Below are 21906 nucleotides of genomic sequence, written 5' to 3'. Positions count from 1 at the left end.
AGCTGTGTTCGGTACCGCATGAACTGTGGTTAAAACTGGCGCCTCTTCGCTTCCTCCAGCCAGCGGTATTCTATGGTGAATGTATCAACCGTTCCGCTGCACTTGTAAACGAGGAGGTTGATGTGTCGTGGGCGATGCCTTTCAGCACGTGACCAACTCGGTCACTCTCTGACATAATGGAATAGGTTTTCATGCAAAGGGCTAATTTGTCCTGGATACTTGAGGCATATGACTCGTGGGCATTTGTACATGGCACGCAAACTCCCTTCTTCAGCAAGCTGTCGCCCGATTATCTTACCGAAGAAGTCACAAAGCTACTTGCAGACATCCCAGCTGGTGAGCTCGGTCTCGTGGGTTTCGAACTACACCTTCGCAGTGTCTGTCAGGTAGAAAATTACGTTGGCCAACATTCAGAGCCAGGTCCCATCTATGAGCGCCCACATGCTGATACATGAAGAGCCAGTGCGCCACACAAACGCCATCAATTCCAATGAAGGTCCCAGGACCCTTCGGGTGAGTAATAATGAGCCCCGGGGTGGCAGACGCTGATGGGGTGGCTCCTTCGCTGGGCATTGTTGAAGATCCGGTCAAACAAAGGCCGCTACCAAGTTCCGTGGTCGCTGTGACTATAGCCGTGCCCCGTACCTCCACCAATATAATGTAACGTAACACGCAACACAAAATTTATATAGTAAGAGTAAGATATAAATTTAGATAATGATACACAGTAGTATGAACACATCAACATGCACTTCGTTCACTTCACGTTCTATGCATGAGAGCGCCACTTCTTTCTCATGGTTCTCCACCCATGACAATGTTTATTGGTCAACTGCAATCAATAGCATTCGCCAGTGAACGCTTTGTTGGTCATCTTACTTGCTCTGATCCCATCCAAGCTGCGTTCTTTCCATCGTTCTTAAGAGATGTCAGTTCTGTGGAGCCTAGTGCAGCTTTTAGCAACAGTGGTTATAAGTCAAAGTAGCCAGCCTGCATAGTTAGGAGGTAGTACTATAAAACGAGTGCAGAGCGTCGAAATGTCGCGGCGCACCTGTTCCACCATGTCCTTAGGCAGCTGGTCCTTGGAATCCATGGAGAGGATGGCCCGGCAAATCTCGTCATTCGTGAGCCTCAGCTTGGACAGCAGGATGGTGCAGTTCTGGGCCCGGCGGCCATCGATGAGCGAGAGCTCCCGGACCCGAGGGCTTCGGCACGTCAGGGTGGGGATGTCCTCCAGCGAGCCGTTAGTCTGAAAAGCAGCGAGAACCAGAGTCAGGCATAAAGCCAAAGGCCGAATCAACTTGTTAGCAATCACTTCTGGGCGTGTTCTTCTCTCGCGTATGTTTGGACTCTAGCTACAATATGAATATATCATCAAACAAAATGTTCAAATAAACCGGCCTCAATAACCCGCTTTACAATGGTAGTCAGCACAGCACTGTTTAATAGGAGGCCCACTCCATTCATGCAACGGAAGGTGCTGGCTTTGAATGATGAAGTCGCGTGTAACAAACCAATTGGAAAAAAAAATATTCCACACATCCACCAGCCAAAGCAAGAGGTCACATTGGTGCTTTCAGTTACTGATGATGCCGCGAAAGAAAATTATTCAGCGCTCTTACATTATAGAGAAATAGGGACGTCAATAATGCTTGCAATGTGCCTTAAATATATTTGTGAAAAGACGCAGCATATCTGCACAGGGCCAGCAGACACTCCCGCGTCTAAGGTAAAGCGAAATTGTGCGAACTAAAGAGGAAGAAATTGTGAAGAAGATTACGATATTTCTTAATGCGAAATTTTAGCGTTGCTCTTTAACTTCTTTTTTTTTTCTCTTAGAGCGAAAGAGAACGATGGGAAGAGCACGGTAGCAGGACGCCAAGAAGAGAGAGCCCGAACAAGGCATTTGCTGTTGCCAGCCTATTTGCGAGTCTCTTTGGCTTATGACTTTCGTGGCTCGTGCCTCACTTTCACTCGGTTACATGGAAACAACACAACACCAATGGACAACGTGGCTCTACCACCGGACGGGCGCATAATTCAGTCTAAAAAGCGCCTAGGCTGAATTCATGAGCGATCGGCAGTCATAAGCCACAACAGGCGCAGCATTACGCCGTGGTAATTTTAAACGCGACAGTAACTTAACATATCACGAACATTTAACAAATATTCCACGTTATTGCACAATTAAGGCCATGTAAGCGCACACGACCTTACTCTGTGAGCAACCATTTTTGTAAACAGCTAGTCTGAGAATCATTTCGTAGGTTCATGCAAGCGTGCATAAATCAATGTTTGGCTGGTTTGGCCCAGAAAAAGCTATGAGGTCATACACAGGCCATTAATAAACTATAAATATTGGCAGAGTACTGATCCTTGTGGTAATACAATTGATATACGGCCCTATATTACGAATAATGGTTGGGTTCAAAACTGCAACGGGGAGACGCCAAAGGGTCCCTACATGTTGGTTTTAGTCCTAAGCAGTTGAGAACCTACTTCGTGCAAATATAATCTATCGATACATGTGTCCTTAATTTAAAGATTATACTCGCCTTTACGAACTTTCTGCCCTGTTGAACTTTTTCCATTGATTTTATTATTGATCAGCTGTGTTTTGTTTTCATATAGTGCTGCAGTGGCGTATGCATTGTATAACACTTTTGGATGTCATGGCCGTATTGTTAATCAACTTCTGGAATTCGCTGTTTGCTCCTGCTACATTGTGTACGGGTTTCCTGGGCCTTTGCCAAGCTGTTTGTACAGCTTCTAGCCCAAGCGACCATCGACGTGTTTGAAAATAAATTTGATTTGATTATCCACTGAGGGCCCCATCTTTGTCCAAAGCAGCAGAATCAGCCATGAGCATTTTACCGTGGTGGAAAAATGCCCAGCTAGGAGATAGAAGGGATGAGGGCAAGACACGTACCCCGCACCCTTGCTGTTTCTGATATGCTGAGAAAGTTCTGTCGATGTCGGCCAGGTCGATGTCTTTGTACAGCTTCGTGTCATCCAACTCCGTCCACACAGTGCCGTCCACCCTAGTCTACGAGGTGAAATGAGGATTACGACACAGTCAGCGTCTTCGCACGACCTCACGAGACAGTGAGCCTCGTTTATTATTTTTTTTTAGTTATTCATGAACTGTGCCCTACTCTTAATCTTCCATATGTTACCCAGTCAAAAAAGACTACAAAGCCGTGTCAAAAATACGACAAAATATTATTAGTTCTGCCGTAAACGTCAGAATTTTGTGTAGTCGTATAGTAATCGTATGTAGTACTAGAGTTTCTTTCTTTAGTACGTTTCCTTAATCTGTAGAACTGTAGCACTGTACAATTGTAGTTGAAGAAATTCTGATGTTACTATAAAAATTTCTATTGTCACAATAGGTTAATTGTCGAAAACCGAGACAACAAAAAACAATTTTGTAGTTTTCTCCGACTGGGATATAACTGAAATCAAATCAGAGTCCATATTAGAATGTAACAATTTTGCTTTCATTTAATTTATCCCTCTGTCATCGGTCGCAACTACCAGTAGGTGACGAAGGAAGTGGAAGAAGTCGTCACTCTCGTAGAACTATAAACGCGTTCATTTAATCACTCTTTTTGCACAAACGCCTCCCACATTCATGTCACGCTGAAGGACCGCTGCCGATTGCAACAAATGATTTGACACGCCTGATGAACATTATCGGTTATAATTTCGCCGGTGACGCCACTAAATGAGCTACATGAGGTGGTTGTCAGTACAGCTTAGACCGATTGACCGCAAGGGACGTAGTTAAGTAGCAACGGCGCAATCGTATTTGATTGTGCCAGTGATTGATAATTTGCATACATATATTCAGTTGCATTTGCTGCAATGGCCGGATAAATTAAAACTAAATGAACTTTAACGAAACTTCCCCAAAAGCCATGAGCATCATTCTATGTTCTTACTCTGAAATAATAGCACAATGCAATGCTTGCGCGAAGGACAGCAACCCATCATGCCATCGTGACCGAACTGTCTTCTTACGCCCTCTACCTAGTCGGTTGATGAAAGCAAGAAAAAAAGTTTATAAGTTATAACAAATTAAATTCGACGCACTCCTCTGCTTCCTTAGTCATGTCGAACTTTCAAAATATACAAATCTCACGTCTCAGTTATGCGCAGTAATCGATCATTAATCACTATGAAATTTCTGAAGCGATGACCCAAGCAAGGTAGTCAGCCAGCAAAAATAAAGCACAATAAACGAAACCTGTAATAACCACTAACCACTACGGTGCTTACCTCTGGTAGCTTGGCCCAGTTGAAAGATTTCAGAGGGTTGGTTGGCTGGGGAATGTTCTTGACCTTCGGCGTCCTCGACGACGGTGGCATACAAGGTGGTGGCGGAGGTACCATGCCCATCCCTTGGAGAAAAAAAAAATATGTCCTTTTTACCTTAAGTGCGATACAAAAAGTGATCACATTCATTGCACCGTAAAGCTAGAAGCAAAATAAAAGGGAACACGAGAACTCGTGGTGATGCGAGCTGATTGAGTGAATCTGTCCATTTATAAACAAGTGGCACGTGCGGTTGCAAGAGCGATGATATGTGCTTGAATGTTTTAGTAGAAGTTTTAACAGAAATAGTTAAGAGTTTTAAGAACGGTGGCTGTTATTTGAAAAACAGCACTACCACCGAAAGAACATTTTGGCATGTACGTATGTACCACCCCATCAAAAAACCGGCAAGAAAGAACGACAGGAACTGCTTCCAGCTTTTTGAGCTGTCATAAGTGCACGGTTGGCACGCGTTGCAGGCCTCATGTGTTCTCTTTCATGATGATTCTAGCTGTACGTGGTGAGCGACGGAGAGCTTATTGCCACGAAAATACGTATTTGTGATTGTTCTGTGAACAGGTAGCAATATTTAAATGTACACCCTTAACGACGCGTTATCGAGTAGCTGAGTGCAGCGGTAATATATTATGCAGAAAGAAATACTACAAAAGTCCTGCGTTACAGAGTGCAGGTCCCCATGGCTATAAATTTTCCTTATCAGGATCTCTCTTTATAGTACAACATCTCGTCTACCTTCAACAGTTACATAAGCTTAATAACCAGCTGCAGAATCTAATATTTCTTCTTTATTTCGATGTGCATCTGTGACACTTAGGCCATGCTTGCATTTATACCTTCTACCGTGCATTAACCAATCAACCGTATTCTTGAACACAATTGCCCACAACAAAAAACTTATTGTAACAATTGACACATTCCGATGCATTCCCGCGTGTACCAACTGTGTTATAAACGCTTAAATCCTCTTCTTCAAGTTTTTCTTTTTATGGTGTTGGCCTGTATTTGAGCAAAAATGACTGTTCAAATAAGCTACCACTCAGTTCGAACATTCGAAGAAGGCTGTAACGTCTCTTGATTTTCTTTCCTTCTTCATTCTCTTTTCCTCTGTTTCTTACCCTTATCAGCCTAAAGAAACGACAGAATCGTGTCAAATATACAATAAAATATTCCGTATTCTGTCGTAACGTCTGACTTTTCTGACGTTCCGTAGCACTTTTTCGTAGTTCTGTAGGTCTTTTTCCGTGGTACTTTTCTGTAGTCTCTAGCTTTGTAGTACCTTTATGTTGTAAAACACAAAATTCTGATGTGACTACGGAAATTTCTGCTGTCAAAACTGGTTTAGTGCCAAAAGCAGCACAGAAATTCTGGTGTGAAAACAGTTGTTTTGGTTTTTTTATCGACTTCCTTCTTTTTTTGCTTTCCCTCTCCTTCTAGTTCTTCGCTTGCTTTTGCACGTAGATTCCTGCAACCACGTGAACTTATTTACACTACCACTCAATGTGTCCTTGCCCCTCTCCGCTAAAAAAAAGCTTGCGTTTCGAGGCTAGGAGCAATAGAAAAAATACCTCGTGTGCAATCTCAAGATATGCAACTCCAAAGAAAAGGAGTTCCCTCCCAGTTTACTCCCACCTACCTGGGAGTGGAGGGGGTGCCGGCGGTCCTCCCATCGAAGGCATCGGTGGAGGAGGTGGCGGTGGCGTACTAAGCGAGCCCATCGGAGGCAACGGGCCCGCGGGCAGGCTTCCTCTGTGCAACGACAGTCTGGAATCCTCCGGCAGGCCATTCCTAAGCGTGCTCGAAATGTAGCTTCGCTCGCGCCTCTCCGAGTCCAGCTGCAGACATTAGAGATAGAAGACCTCAGGTCTGCTGATGCAACAAATTCATCGCCATTAACCACCAAACAACGCATGCTGCAAGAAAACTCCCATATCCCTTTTATAAACCCGGTCTTGTGACAGATACCACTTCATCCCTGCACGAAGATCTTTATTCACTCCAAGAACTGAGCCATGTGAGGTTAACAAGGAATAGGAAGACGATAGGCCCTCAGTATGCTCTAGGTGGCTGAAGCTGAATGTCCATAGGCTTCGGCGACCCCCATAACCCAGCGCACTATACTCGTATAGTCGGTGTTCTGGCCGTGAACTGCGCAGAGCAGTTTTTCATCGCTCTTATCGCTCTGTAGTCCCCCTCAAAAAGGAGAGTAGGTTTTGGGGGGCAATCGCGATATATTTGAATAACGTCGACTCGCGGACTTGACCCGAGACGAGAATTGGGTCACTCGTATGAATTAAGGGACCGAGAAAATGCAACTACAAAGTGCTCGTTTGTAATTAGGGCCAGACAACTGGCTCGGCCTGGTAAGCATTCCTGCCGCCAACCTGACTGTTTTCTGCAAATTGCTGCGCATATGTCTCCTCTTCCAATCGGCTTCGTTACCTTAAGGAATCGTCAGCGATCGCTTGGTTATCGCGCTGATCGAAAGTGAGCTGATCGAAAGTAAGAGGCGGTGCAAACTGTTGTTTGAAACGTTGCGCAAAATTTTGTTGTGCCAGATGCAATTGATTATACGTTATGCTAGGTAGGTTTAATGATGGCATTAAAAGCCTCAACGGCAAAAAAGTTTGATGTCGGTCCGATAACTGCCATTAATTGTAGGGATGGGACGTCACTGGGTGACAAAGAGTTCATATGCGTCTTCACTGATTTCGGGTCGCCACCCCTAGACATCTTGAGGAAACCCCTAGATTACCCTAAGATACCTCTCGTTGTGTACAGGCTGACATGAAGGGGCCCACTAACAGGACCATTAAAGAATGCCGCAAGATTAGACGTGAAGCATCAACAGCTTATGATGCTCTCGCACTGCCGCCACGTAATGTAATTATATGTATTTGTGACTTGTCTTCCTATATCTCCTCTAGTTCAACAAACTATAGATAAAGGCATCGCATGGAAGTAGGCAATAAAAATCACGGACCTTTTGTGTCATTTCCCTTATCCGGTATTCCAATTCCTCGATCTTTTGCTTGTCTTCCAGGTGGCTCACTGTCTCGCGTTCCAACTTATCCTTCGTCTTCGCCAACGCAGTCTGAAGGTCCTCCTGCAAGAGTGATCATTTTTGTTGTCACTCCCTGCTATGAAGTGGTTACCTCTTTCTGATTATTTCAACAGTTTACATGTGAGTTTCGTTCAGAAACAAGGTCAGAAAATCTAGTCAAACACTCTTAATTTCCGTGAGCACGCGACCCCGAAGCGTACGGCACTGGACATTAAAAAATCACTTAAGAGAACAGTGAATTTTGGATACACACCGCTAATTATAAATGTAACTGGAGCGTCTCATCGCCCTCGTGCGTTAGACAGTGTTCACTGCTTGTTGCCGATAAATTGCGCTAGTCGGCGATACCGAGCAAAAATTTGGATTGTCAATACGAAAGCATGTCGAAATTTTAATTTGTGATGATTACGAAAATGATGAGCTCTGTATTTCGGAGTACGAAATTTCGAGTTGCGGGGCCAATGGATGGCTGTGCCTGGTATGGTTTTTAATATATAAGTTCCAGGAGCTCTGCCATAATTTTTTGCTCAAGAGAAATAGCCCCTAGTCTGTTATTTCGACAGATCGCATTCACTTCGCTTGAAGGCCCGTTATCATGACAGTCTTCTCCTCACCTTTTCCTGTACACTCTGTTCTAGTTCCTGCTCCTTCTTGACGATCTGCGTGGCCAAGTCAATGTTTTCTTTCTCAAACCTCTCCGCATTCTCCTTGGCGATTCTTAGTTCCTCTTCCGTGGCCAGCCTGAAAGAGAAAGAAGACATTTATTTATTTATCAAAATGGAAAACGCGAGAGGAAGAAACTTCCTAACCGAAAACGCTTTTTAATGCGCGCAAGTGAATTCAAATTGGTGTTAAAGTGTGACGTTCAGTCGTTATCACCATCTCAGCAGCCAGAAAACATAAACTATACGGCAAATGATATCAAGATATCACTGTCCACTGCGTCCACACCATCTCAGAAAGCGTCCTAACTATTTCTCTACAACTGACTTACAGCCGAACCCACCTAAATAAGCTGCTTTCCTTCGGAGTGCACGCGGTTACCCAAGGGCCACCTTTAACTCGCCTTAATGCACGTCTTGTAAAGGTTCGTTTTTCCTGTTCCCTTTAGTTTTACTGCAACGTTTACTACCTTTAGCTTTTCACTACTCCTGAGGCTTTCTTTTATTCTTTATAGGTTGCCCTTTGTTGATTGTTCAGTGTGACCTCATTGTACGCATAGGGTAGCGTAAAGGTGCACAGAATTACAAATGCAATGTAACTCAGTTGTTACGTTACAATTTGGACAGGCACCGCACCCAAGAAAAAGGCGAGCGCAAACTTAGGTAATAACACGCAATGTTGTAGAAATTACAAGTTTATCCATCGACAGCTTTTAGAGGGGGCGAAAAGAAGCTTTTCTACAGAGTCATTAGAGGCCCCCAAATGCTTTACCAGGTTCGACATGGTGATCTGAAACAACACGACAGCTTTTCTAGGATGCATGACGAAAAAATGTTTCTGCTGTCATCAATTAGATGGAGCACTTTTACACAGAATTGATAGTTTTCATAGCTGAAAATACCCTCTCTCAGTGCTTTCACCATATACCGACATTTTACATTTTACATTTTTACTTTGAAAATGGCTGTTATTGAACGCAGGCAAATGCAAAGAAAAAGGGACTTCTGTATTTCTGAATATGGCTCCAGTCTGTTGGTAGCATGTTTGAACCCAGCCACAGCATTTTACTAATTAAGAGCAATATTAACTATAGGATTATAAAATGAGGCTAAACAACCAGGGATCCTTGTTTTAATACTAGTCTGTATTAAAGACACGTTCCCAACCTCATATGATAAGTAGATCATCAGTGTTACGATAGTAAGAACACTTACTCCTTGAGTATTTTCTTCACGTTAATTTCAATGGGTGCGAGATCGTAGTTCTCTCCGTTTTCGCCCTGGACGACAATTTGCTGAATGATCCGATCAAAAAGTATCCAGTGCTCTGCAGACCCTCCAATATCTAGGAAACAGAAAAACAGAAACGCATTTAAAATTTAAATAAAGCACAGTTCGACATTATGACGTTAACTGGAGTTTCATCAAACTTCATTGCGCATTTATGTAATTGCACCTTTTCAGGTTTCATGCCACTTTTCATTCCTAGTTTCAAGGTCAAAGACACTAAGGGTAACTTTATGGCATGTTATATTCTACAATGTTGTCTCCAGTTCAGTACTAGTTCTCCCTTGCTTATTTCACCAGTCACAAACGCCAGACTGGCAAGTTTATGGTATGCACAGCGCAGTCTAGGCATGCTCACGGAAACGAACAGCGCGAACAGTTAGTTATTCACTAGTGATCTATGTGCCAGAGATATACCCACCTATACAAGCAAATTACCAGCAAAGTACAAGTTTAAGTGTCACATTTAAACAATCGAGTAAAAGCTAATAAAAGAAAACAATGAAGCTTACATGGTATGAGTAGTGCATGATGAAGGAGCGAAAGAAAGTGCGGATAAGCTGGGGTCATTGAGAGCTTCTTTTTGATGGCTTCGACCATCGCTGTACAACTCTTCGTGTCTACGTGCGCCTGGTGAAAAAGAAAGCGAAAAACAACTGCAGATTACAAAGCGACACAATGGCTTATTAACATCAGCCACCTATGCTTTGTAATGCCTCGTAAAAGAGGCGTGGACTTCAAATGTACAAGATATTAACCTTACTATTGCACAATTTTAACTCACCATGTCAAACTTCCTTGCCAGCTCTTTCTCGTCTTCGATCCGAACCATGTCGAAGATGTCGAGATGCCTGGAAATGAAATTAGAAGCAGTCGCTTAATAAAGAAAAAAAAAATGGCAGTCACACTCATGTGATCTCGTTCATTTTTCTTTGCCGCCGCTTTCTGACCCACCCTGGCCAAACTGCATTCATTTTTTTGCTCCCAGCTGTCAAGCAGGGCTTGCCAACTGCCTTCTACACCGAGTTATATAGGGCCATGCGAATAGTGCTCTTTCAAAACCGAATCGAATACAAACATTACAGCTTTGCTACTGAACTGAATACGAGTAGTGGAGGTAAATAACGAATCGATAACAAACCGAATAGCGAAGAAAACAAAAAATGCCAAATCAAATACGAATCCAATATTATACGAATATCCGTAAAAAGTAACTAATACACCTGGAAAAACAGTATTCGTACGAAACAAAGAAATCCTAGCGGCAGGCGCTAAAACTTGTGGGGCTATAAGTATAGCTGTGAAAAGATGCTACACTCGCCCAGAGTAAGAGTTGCTAAAAACGAAGCACTATATCAATTTAGAACGGAAGTTCTACTCCTCTCACTGCAACTATCAAGATCATGTGGCGCCGCAAATTCGACCTTGAACCGAAAGACTTATCTCAGGCTTAGCATGTTCCTTGCTCAACCCCTTCCCCACCAACCTGTCAAGCGTGGCGTTCTCGTGAGCCCTGAGCTTCTCAATAATTGGCTGGATTCCAAGCATGAGGAACTCGTAGCGAAGGTGAAGCCGGAACTCGAGGTGCTCCTGTCCCGGACCGTAGTTGAGGATGGCGTTCACGAATGACATGATGGCCGTCTTCAAGTTCACCTCGTCCCGATACACACCCGTGCTCCGGTCCAGGTCGTTGAGTACGGTCTGTCGACAAAGACGGAAACGTTACAGAGCATGACCACAGACTACTGCTACGAAGTGCATGACCACAAAGCTTCCCCAGCTATGGCTGGCCTCACCCACACTTTTCGTACAATGTGACGTTACGTTTACCGCACACATCGGATGGCACGTAAATTCTGAAATGCGTACATATTGTAATTTTAAACAGTCCAGCAATAGCGCAAAGTTTTCCTCAGCCGAACAAAGTAAGAAAGATACCCACAAATAATCATTGTACAGCTGCTGTCTGGCCTGAATGAAGTACACAGTCAATCGTCAGAAGGCTCGTAAGTGATGTCATGACTTCAACTGGGTAATAGTAATTTCCGGAGCAAAAATCAAAATTACTGGCCTGCAGTTGCTCACTTAATATTAGGTCACCTGATTATTGAGGCCAGTGACGCTTCAGACTCAGGAAGCTTCTTCGCGATACAACCCTCGTATTTATGGACAAACAGTGCAGCCACCTGCAGACTGGTGAAAGAAGCAGCATTAAAAGACATAAACCACTGCAAGTGATATCGAAAGCAGAGACGGAGCGATAGATCACGCATGTCACGACCGTGTTTGCAGCAGTGGTTGCACATTCTCTTGTTCTAACGTGCTGATTTTTCGGCGTGGTTGGTGAGCGCCAAAACGTGCCCATCTTAGCGCAAGTCACTCTTTCACTTGCTGCTTCTATTGGAAGGTTCGTTTCAAAGAAATTATAGATTATGCCAGCACTTTTATCTATTACCTTGCTAGTTTTTCTGCCAACCACAAATCTGACCTATTCAGCCTCTATTACGACGAAATCCTTTCGTTCCCCTGGTCTCTCACGTCGTCAAATGTGGCTTCGATGCTGTGGCAATCAGCTGTTAATACCGACCCCCCCCCCCCCCTTCCCCTCTTATGGCGACACGCATGGGCCCCTATTTGACTTTCACGAGTGAATTTCAAAAAAAACAAATAACGAGTTCTTAACTAAATACAACAATTAAATTTCATAGATCGAAAGCCCAGCGTCGCCTATGTCTAGAAACAAAGTTGACAGCGCACTATCCAACTCAATTTTGGAGCATGATGGGCTAACCTCAACACCATTAAATTGCACCCTTCCAATGAGGGTGGCATAAGCTGATCACACGAGTGTTTACAAAAAGCGGTGAATGGCTAATATATACGTTGCTTAAGCAGAGTTCATTCATAGTCGGTTTCGGAGTACTCTGGTCCAATAGGGGCGATGAAAGAAAAGACGTCAGCTCTTGCTGAAAGCGGTCATAATAACTTTCAAACAGGGTTGATATCTGTATATGTGCACCTATTTACCAGCACACAGTAATAGAAACAGACAATTTTTCGTGATCTATTTTGAAGCATACTTAAGCACATTGCGTATTTCACGTATACATTATTGTGCCACAATGCATTATGTTTAAGTGAGCACTCACCAAGCAAGCGCTCTACGATAGCCGGCTCGGTGGTACTGTACCGATTAGAGACAAGATGATCGTCAATAATTTCAGAACCAGTCCAGTCAGCCATGTTCATCACAAAGTAAGGCTTGAAGCAGTATTCACCCTTACCAAGAAGTACTTGCAATGCTTTCGCACTTAGAATCAATTTCATGTCACAGATTTCCCTACTTAGTGTATAATTTTCATATTTGTCACATCTTTCCACCCTCACATCATAATTGTTCTCTGAACTGATGGCACATACCCACCCAGTTTAGTTTTGTACTTTCCGCTTCTTGTCCTTCATCTTCTCCTACGAAACATGAGACGTCTCGTGAATGTCTTGGGACAGCTATTAAGTGGCTAGGACGTGTTGCAACAGCTCATCATCATCATCAGCCTGACTATACCCACTGCAGGGCGAAGGCCTCTCCCATATTTCTCCACTTAACTCGGTTCTGTGCTAGCTGCATCCATTTGACCCCCGCAACAGCTCATAGACATTGCCAATGAGAATTTTTGTCTGAAAGTCCCCTAATACGTATGTAATAAGGCATTTCTGAAGAGACATCTTAAAAACTTATAATACAAAATCACGTCAGGAACATACGTTGTAATGCACCACACAGAAAGCGCGCTGTTGAGGGATAACGTAGAAATATGGTAAGTCTTCTTTTCTTGCCTTCGAATTTATTCCAGCCATTCAGTAAACCTAGTACTGCAACTAAGGCGCACAAAACATGGCTCAGCTTTACTGGATATTGAGTTTGAACTTTTAATCCAAGTGCAGGGGCGCCGATGCAAAGTCCGCTCTTTAAACATGAATTATTAGAGCACTGTCGGCTACGGGGTCCTAAACCAAAGTAATTACGGACTGGTTTGAGGCCAGCTATAGGTTACTGCACCATTTTCTTTCCTCTATACCTGATTTATCTCTTTCGCGGCTCCCCACCAAAATCAAATTGATTATTCTTTTTCATGTGGACCGATATTGCTCTGAGAAACAGAAGGCAGACGAAATGCCGGAAGCGGAATGCTTAAATATAATGCTCTTTTCGCTCCAAACAGGGCAGAAACAGCTTACAAGTGTCCCCAAAACGCGCGAGTACCTACCGCTAGGACGGCAACTTTTCTGGAGAGTTGTGCAGACTAAAACCATCTCAATATGTAACTGTAAATTAGGTGAGGTTATCCCGGTAATTTTTCACGCACCCTGGAGGCAGCTGTACTCGTTAGTACAATAGGTTCGCCTCGCCAACAATACAATATCTATAAAACGGCGGTTGCTGTGACGAAAATGAATAGTCATCTACATCAGCTCTCAGCAACATATATGTACGTACGACTGTCGGGCCAGAAGAGACTAAAATGTCAGGCTCACCTGGAAGCGGGTGCGCTCATAAGCGTGTTTCTGGAAGTGGAGCATGGCCTCAAGAACCTTCCGGTGGCCACCTGGAACCAAGCACATGGCGCCAAGGATCTCAAGCACGGCGATCTTGGTCTTGATGTTCTCCGTGCTCAGGCTCTGTGCGATGGTGTTGATGGCCGTCGGGTGCGCCAACACGTGGGCGCGACCATTCTGCATACGAGGAAAGTAAACCGCAATTAAATCTGCCCTTTGGTAACTGTGTACTTATTTGAGCAGGCCGGATACGCTCGTCCACTAGTTTCGGGTTAATTAGTTCCATATTTCCGGGCAATTTCATCCGATAGGCCTGGTCACTGACGTTCAATAGGTCCCCGGACTCTTGTCCTATATAGTAGGTACCGGCCATGTGGAGAAATGACAAGCCACCCCATATTTTCTTTTGGATATCCCATTTGTATTCTTACTACACTGATAACACTAAATGTGATTAACGGGTCTAGTTATTTCTCAATAACTTATTCAACAACTCACACATGTAGTGAACATCAGTACCTCAAAACGCGACGGGGGTCTGTTTAGTCGTTTCAGGCCTTAAAACCGTCAGCATTCCATTTTCCGAGGATATTCTAACGCCGAAGCCCCATGCACTGTTTATTGCCGAAATGGTGACATGTCAAATATATTATGCGTAGCAAGATATAATCAAGATACATGTCAAGATATACTTCGGAATGAAAGCAGGAGAGGAAGCGCTAAAAAAAACTTTTTTTCAACGTCACGGCAACGTTATTTTATTCTCGTGCAAATAAGCCGAATTCAAATAAATAACCAGAAGCGTAACCTAAACTTTTAAGCAGAATAAAGAGCAGCAATTGCAAAGTAGGATTAAGAGCAAAAAATAAGCCAATTTCAACTACCTTATAGCGTATGCGCATGTCTTGCATTTAAGAATATTATTAACGTCATGCTCAGAAATCCAGGAACGGAAAATCGGCCTTCCCTTATGTGCGTGTTCGCACCGAGGATACAAAAATGTCTTTTTTTATATCTTTCTAGATTCGCACATTGTGGACTAGACATAATTACCAGCTTAGCTTGCAAACTACTGCTTGCAATTTCTGCGTCCAAATGCTCACTGACAGCACGCGGGCCATGTTCAAAGTGGCACCACTGCCTCTGGTTTGCATTCCTATCAGTCGGTGAATTAGGCCGCGACCGAAAATAAAACTGAAAAAGTAAGCGTGCGGGCAGTTTCTCTCTGTACGAGTGCTGTTGATACTGCCTAGTGAATGTCGGGTTGCTATTTTCTTCTTTATGCCTTCTGTAAAACACTGCTCTTATGGGTCGTTCTCCGGAGCGATAAGAATCCTATCTTTGCAAACGGAAAGCAGGCCGTCTCGGGAGCTGGTCTTGCATAGTTATGTGATTCAGACCGCGTGAGCTATACTGAAATGAGCGCAATAGGCAGGAGCACGTCTTGTTGCCTCACTGTGGAACTGCCCGGCACAAGATAGCCGTGGCTTGCAAAGTACAGCGCTAGGCGACACCGGCTTTTGTCCTCCAGTGGACTGCACGCGAGCAGTGATGGCAATCATTGGGACTAAGACGTAGGCTTAACTTCACGATGGGAACACATCGACGATTCCCATGCCACTCCACACACGAGCTGCGTGCCATTCTACTGCTTGCGAACTGTATATATGCAGGCGTAACGTTAGACTGCATATATAGGAAGAGAGGCTACTCTGCACTAAGAAGAGCCAGGCTAAAGAAAGCTGCTCATAACAGAATAAATTTTTATTACGGTACGAAAAATAAAACTAAGTAAAAAGCCTTAAATTTTTGGTTTCGTCAAAGCCAAAAATAAAAGCTGCCCTCCCAAAACTGTGCACGTTCAAAACGCGTTGGTTGTTCTCCTTAACGTAGTGTCATGCTGCTAAGGAACTGAGTGAACGTAGTGCTGTATTCATACCGAGTTATTCATGAGCGCCTTGACGCAGCCGATGAGGGAGGTGTGGATGGGACTTTGAGCAGTGTTGTAGTCCATGCCGACGAGGAAATTCAGAAGACAGATCAGGCCGTCCTGGTCCAGGAAGCGTGTAACAAAGCTGAAGGGAAAGACAAGGGAGGATTGAAAACATGGGATACACGAGTGCAAATATCGGCTGATACAAGCGCAGTGCAATGCAATATGCTGACATCATGAACAAGGTGTGTTCTGTTTATTATATGCCAGCTGAGAGATGCAATAAATTTCGAACTCATTATGTTGACAAGGGTTATAAAACGTGTTTTTCGGGAAGGAAAAAGACAAAAATTTATTTTCCTCCTTACCAGCAGATAAACCATGAGGTGATCTTTCTCTCGGTGGCAGGGACTTAGTGCAACTTATTGAAGACTTAAGCACTGCGTTCACTTTGTTTTACCGTAATCATTAAACGTTGTAAACTTTTCACTCTAAACTTATCTAACCTAATCTAAACTCGTTGCTGAAATCAGATATAGAACTGCAGTTCTTAAAAACTCGAGTGCTTTGTTTTCTAGTGGTAGAGCTCACTGCAGAACAGCTGCACTTAGGTTCCACTCCAGAGGAATTCCGCGTAGCTCTGACGACAGCATGCAGCCTGAGCCATTCGTGTCAGTTTCTTTTAATCAAATCCTTGAACTTGCCATTTATCTAAACCATTCAGCCCGAATCGTTTTCCGAAGAGGCGTTTACCTGCGATATGTTCGTAAGCCGCCAAACACTGCACACACTTATTCGCCTATAAGTGTCAAATGTCCAAGGAATTGCTGCGAAGCAGATGGTTAAGATATTTTAATAGACTGCGAAATCACAGCAATATGTTTTCTTTTTTATTATTCGTGATGTTCGCGATTAGGCATTTCGGAAAGGAAAAAGGAACGCGGTGGAAAAAAGTGTAATTACCTTTTCAAGAACTCTCATCCAAGTACCTATGCATTAATAGACAGCGCACCATCTCAAATCAACATTAAACAAGTCGCTGCTGTTTAGCATTGAGAACTCGTTTTGATGTTCCGGACAAGTAATTATTGTCTGTTTATTGCAAGGCTCTTCGGTATCTCATTGCAGTTTCTTAATTAAAAAAAAAAACAAGAAACAGCCGTAGATAAACCCGCCTTAACAGGGTCAGTATTGCTCACAAAGGTATAAGATCAGAAGTGTTGTTTTTGTGTTTTTGTTGTTGTTTTTACAACGCAATTCTTATGGCTAGGTTCAGCGTTCCAACCGCGTCACCGTTGGTGGCGGTGTAACCGAGCGAGAGAGAGCCACGAGAGTTACGAGCCAAAAAGAATTTCTCTGAAGAGCAAGAGGAGCCATGAGCTTTCGGCCGCTCGCTCATCGGACACCTACGACGGCCCGCCAGGCAGAGTGCGGGTCTTCCAGAGGCCAGCATTGACAAATATCTAGACGCGCTCTCTTTCTCTCTCTCTCTCTCTCTGGCTCCGCACTACCGAGCTTTAGCCTAGCGTTCTCTTTCGCTTTGTGAAAAAACCTGGAGAGATGCGTTCAAATTTCTCATTAGGAAATGTAATCGTCCTCAGAATTTTCTTTTTCTGCTTGCGATAACATGAAAAGGTTCACCTGTTCGGCTGTGTCCGGAGAGCAGTTTTGAGGTTGTCCAGAAGTTTGGCACGTGTGTTGACTTCCTCTTCTTCGCGTGGGAACAGCAACTGGAACGAAAAAGAAGACATAAGTTTACACGTGTTAGAAGCCACAACATGAGGCTTTTTTCTCAATTACTTCTGTGTCCAAATTTTGAAAGGCAATGCTCTGTACGAATATTTCACTAATGCGGTAAGCAGCCGTCCTGAGTGGGTAAGAAATGTTTGCGATGTTGCAGTGTATCGGATAAAAAAATATCGCCCGAACTTTCTGATGCAGACTTCAGTGCGAATTGTTTGAAGAAAAAAGTGTTATGGTACACTCCAACTAATGAAAATTATTGCAATGTGTTTCGTGTGTTTTAGTTTGTAATAATTCTCGTGAATCATCGACAACTGTCATGCGACTAAGCAAACCTGCGTAGTGCTATCAGCACCTTCAAACTCGCCGCAAATGAGGAGACGCTGCAAAATAAATTTGTCCGAATAAAAAGCCACCAGCATCAGGACCAGCCCTTCGTTACGTTTAACTCATGATGCTTAACAAATGCACGATCCCGTTAACGTAGAGATCAGTATCATTCGACAAAGATGTTGAAATTCCTAAACATATAACATGCAGCCCGGGTTTAATATAACATCGTGCTGCTGAGAGCTCTGCGAGGCCACACTAACAGCGCCCATATTCTATGTCTTGCTAAAGAATGAACTCATCAATCTTAGCTTACAGAAAATCAATGAGCTTTTTGGTAATTTTGTGATGCACCGTAATTAAACATGTTTACCCGCCGGGGTGGCGCAGTGGTTACGGCACTCGACTACTGTTCTCAAAGACGCGAGATCGAATCCCGGCCTCGGCCGCCGCTTTTCGATGACGGCGAAAAGCAAGGCGCCCGTGTGCTTTGCGACGTCAGTGCACGTTTAAGAACCCCAGGTGGTCGAAATTTCCGGAGTCCTCCACTACGGCGTCTCTCATAGCCTGAATCGCTTTGGAACGTTAAACCACACAAACCAAACCAAACCAAACCAAGCAACGCTTTATTAAGAAGCAGCCACTAGTTTCCGCCTAGATTGCTCTTTGCTTCTGCATCGTTGAAAGACGAATCATGTGAACAGTAATGCTAAGATATACAGAAATCATCTCGAAATTGTATTTTGCTAATCCCTGCTAAGTGTTAGGTCTATACAAGAAGAAAACGTAGAACCGGTCACTTCCCCAGTGCCTTTTTATGCGAGTTTACAATAGTTGATATTTTCACTCACGTACTCCTTAATGATGCTAAAGTCACAACCACTCAGGTAAGGTATATTTCAGCCATTTGCAAGCAGCTGTGAAGTACTGTATAGAGAGAAAAATCAAACTGAGAAAGTACGCGGTTTACCATGGACATGGCGTTGACTCGTTCGATGTAGTAGTCCGGAAAATGGGATGACGTTGTATCGCGCTGCTCCTGCAAAAAAAAACAAAAAGTGCAAAATCAAAAATAACTTTAGTCGTTTTAGTAGAGCGAATGAAACAATGTTCTCCTACATTCAATTCAGCAAAGTAAAAATCGCGAATAAAGAATAAAGTCTGGTGGGTGATTGCGGTGCAATTTGTGTGTTGTTTTTATTCGTTCAATACGAACTTCCTTCGAAATTAGCCAAGCCTGTAGTTAGACCTAGCATTCCTTACTATATATTGGGAGAGGTGATTTAGTAGAACTGCGCGAGCTCATTTATTCGTTGTACGAGACATTATTGAGGGCTTTGAAAAATAACCGAGAAAGACAGACACACACACAAAAAAAAAGAATAATTCGACACAAAATAACGTATATATCTTTACTCTTACTTCAAACATCGCATTCGCAATGTGCTATCAAGTAGACACGCTCCCGTCGTGTTCAGGTATAGTGAATAACTAACCTATCGTTACACATATTCGGGATATCTGTGGCTACCCTAGCTGCCGTTCATTGTTAACGCTTGGCGTGTCATAAACAAGGCGGAGAAAGTTTCATAATAAGCTCCCCAATCAAACACTCAGGATAGTAAATTGGGGCTCGCATGTTAGATGCCTAGCTCAAAAGCGAAAAAGATTACATTCAGACGCAAATTTTCCTACGAACATTAGTTGGAGGCACTTAGACAAGTGCGGTAAGACGCCGACTTCTTTCTCTTTTAGTTCTTTTTTCCTGTTTCATTAATTCCCCCGTTTTATCACAGTTTGGACATATTTTGCAAAATTTCAAAGTCCGTGGCTATTTTGACGTCTTTCCGCTATATCAACGTCCCTAACTATTTTGACAACAAATTGACTTTTTTTGCTCTATTAACCTAATTATTCTAAATCAACGAACTTTTTGCACACACACATTGTTTTGTCCTTTAACTCATACAACCATTCTTTTACTCACCAATCAATTTATTTCGCGACAATGACACTGTGACAGCCTCCGCGGACGCACAAATCTTGTTCACGCTCATGAGCCTATAAAGGCTTTAGCCTTAGCATAAGGAAAGTGGTAGGACCAGTTTTGGCACTTGAAAGGCGGAGCTAACCACACCAGATATGGAAACCATTCTGCCCTTGGAGCTACTAAGTCTAACTCCTTACCGTTTTTTTGCTCAGGTACAGCTGCCACTTCTTCTCCGGGGGCAGGTTAAACATCACTTCCTTCTTGGCAGCAGTGAGGTCAAGTTCGTCCTGAAACACACAGTTCATTATTGTATTAAAGAAAAACCCAAATTCAGGCACTTCAACTTCAGGCAGGACGTAATACCGAAGTGGGAACACCAAGAGCATTAACTAGCAATTACCGGACGAGTGGCAGCTAGTTGCTAATTACAACTCGTCCAGTCCGCATCTCGGTCTTACGTCTTCACTGATGTCGCTAAAGTCTATTCATGTCGGATCAAGTGGCCCAGAATGCCCCCTTGTTAGAAACCCAAAGGAAACGCTTCATTTTTCTCATAGAGCATTCCATTCGGGCATAATACAAAATCTCAGCAAAATAATCACGAGCAAATAAGGATAAACTATACGGTTATTTAACTACTGCTGTCGTACGCAAATTAAGCGTGTGTCAGCATCTTACGTGTGGAAAGGCCTTGAGCATTCCCAACAGCATCTGCCTGTGAATCTGAAGCAGCAACGCTTTGAACGTAATTGCGAAACCTGTGACTGCTACTTACTTCCTGTCAACACGTTCTAGACGAACATTTAACGGCGCTGTCTTGTTAAGCTCAACGCCCAATATGCGGAGAAGTAATTTATCCGTGAGCATAAATGAAACATGTAGCACCTTATGTTACTACACGCTTCATTTAGGCCCCGTTTAATGCCAACGTGTAGTCTCATAAGAGACTACACGTTGGCGTTGAACGTACAGGAGTGCAGTAAGCACCATTTTGTTTGAAAGCCTGGTATCTGTTATTTTCCGGAGGTGTTTGCGACGAAGTACTGAAAGGTCATTTCAGAGCAAACTTCTCTTAAATTCAATGAATTTTGCGTTACACTCTTGGCATCCTGCTTATTCCGTGATTAGCCTTCGAGCAAAATAAACCATCCTCCAACGCAGTCTCTCGTACTACGCAGTACGACCTGACACGGCAGCCACTACAGTCGATATGGCGCGCTTCGTGCACGCGAAACTTCTTGCTAGGCCACATCTTACACCGAAAAGAATTACGCCCGTTACGGTTTATGCATCTCCTTTGAACAGGTTTATAGAGGGTCATTTTACGAACCTTCTGCGAACTGAGTTGGTATGCATATTCTTCAGTACACGATACTTTACCGTTCACAGCAAGAATGAAAACATCCACGAAGTTTGTAATGGAGCCAGTTTTAGACGGCTTATCACAGTCCTAAAGATGAATTCTTGTACTCTTCAACCAATCGCTTCCGGTTTCAGTTTTTTGTGACATTTCAACTCACAGCCGTTGTGGTTGGATCATTATTGGGTCAAGAAGTTTCTACCTGGAAAAGTTATTAAGACATCAGTTTACCGTAAACACCCGGTTACAAGCCGCGCTCCAGTACGAACCACCCCAGCGTCTTGAATGTCAGTAATGTGAATTAAAAAAAGCTTTTTTTTTGTTTTTCAAGGTATTAATGTACGCCCACGTTTAAGAAGGCGAAAGGTTGCTCGCCCGGCAAGGTTCGATTCCCCCGATTCCTCTTAAGGTGCGCGCCACCACGTGACCGGTACCCCGATGCGTTCTCCCCTCTTTCTGCTTCTCTGACAGCACCCTCTCCACGCCTCCAAAAACGCCCGCTGCGCAAGGTCATGTGGTGTTGTGAATGACTAGGGCATACACTTGGATGTTCATAATCAATGCAGTTCAAATCCTGTTCGCTAGCTATACTGGCCTATATATATGCCAATTAGAACCAAAATGGGATGATGTCATCGCCATCTC

General features: G+C 43.5%; 1 protein-coding gene across 2 annotated transcripts in view; it reads right to left on the bottom strand.

Annotated features, from left to right (window-relative positions):
- Window positions 1-21906, bottom strand: part of DAAM (disheveled-associated activator of morphogenesis-like protein) — a 129992-nt gene that overhangs the window by 17639 nt on the left and 90447 nt on the right. For both annotated transcript variants that reach the window (XM_084583932.1, XM_084583930.1), the window contains exons 3-17: window positions 20099-20188; window positions 18882-18950; window positions 17480-17568; window positions 15845-15980; window positions 13885-14082; window positions 10835-11049; window positions 10133-10199; window positions 9861-9978; window positions 9277-9406; window positions 8014-8140; window positions 7319-7441; window positions 5972-6170; window positions 4282-4403; window positions 2930-3046; window positions 1052-1249 (exon numbers count right to left, since the gene is read on the bottom strand). In XM_084583932.1, the coding sequence (XP_084440058.1) occupies window positions 1052-1249; window positions 2930-3046; window positions 4282-4403; window positions 5972-6170; window positions 7319-7441; window positions 8014-8140; window positions 9277-9406; window positions 9861-9978; window positions 10133-10199; window positions 10835-11049; window positions 13885-14082; window positions 15845-15980; window positions 17480-17568; window positions 18882-18950; window positions 20099-20188 (1998 nt within the window). The remainder of the gene's footprint in view (window positions 1-1051; window positions 1250-2929; window positions 3047-4281; window positions 4404-5971; window positions 6171-7318; window positions 7442-8013; window positions 8141-9276; window positions 9407-9860; window positions 9979-10132; window positions 10200-10834; window positions 11050-13884; window positions 14083-15844; window positions 15981-17479; window positions 17569-18881; window positions 18951-20098; window positions 20189-21906) is intronic.

Source organism: Amblyomma maculatum, chromosome 11 (assembly GCF_055883805.1).
Source record: "Amblyomma maculatum isolate TAMU_Amacu chromosome 11, ASM5588380v1, whole genome shotgun sequence".
In the NCBI taxonomy this organism is placed as follows: Eukaryota; Metazoa; Arthropoda; class Arachnida; order Ixodida; family Ixodidae; genus Amblyomma; species Amblyomma maculatum.
Note: the sequence above shows the minus strand (reverse complement) of the source record. Positions and strands in the feature narration are given on the sequence as shown.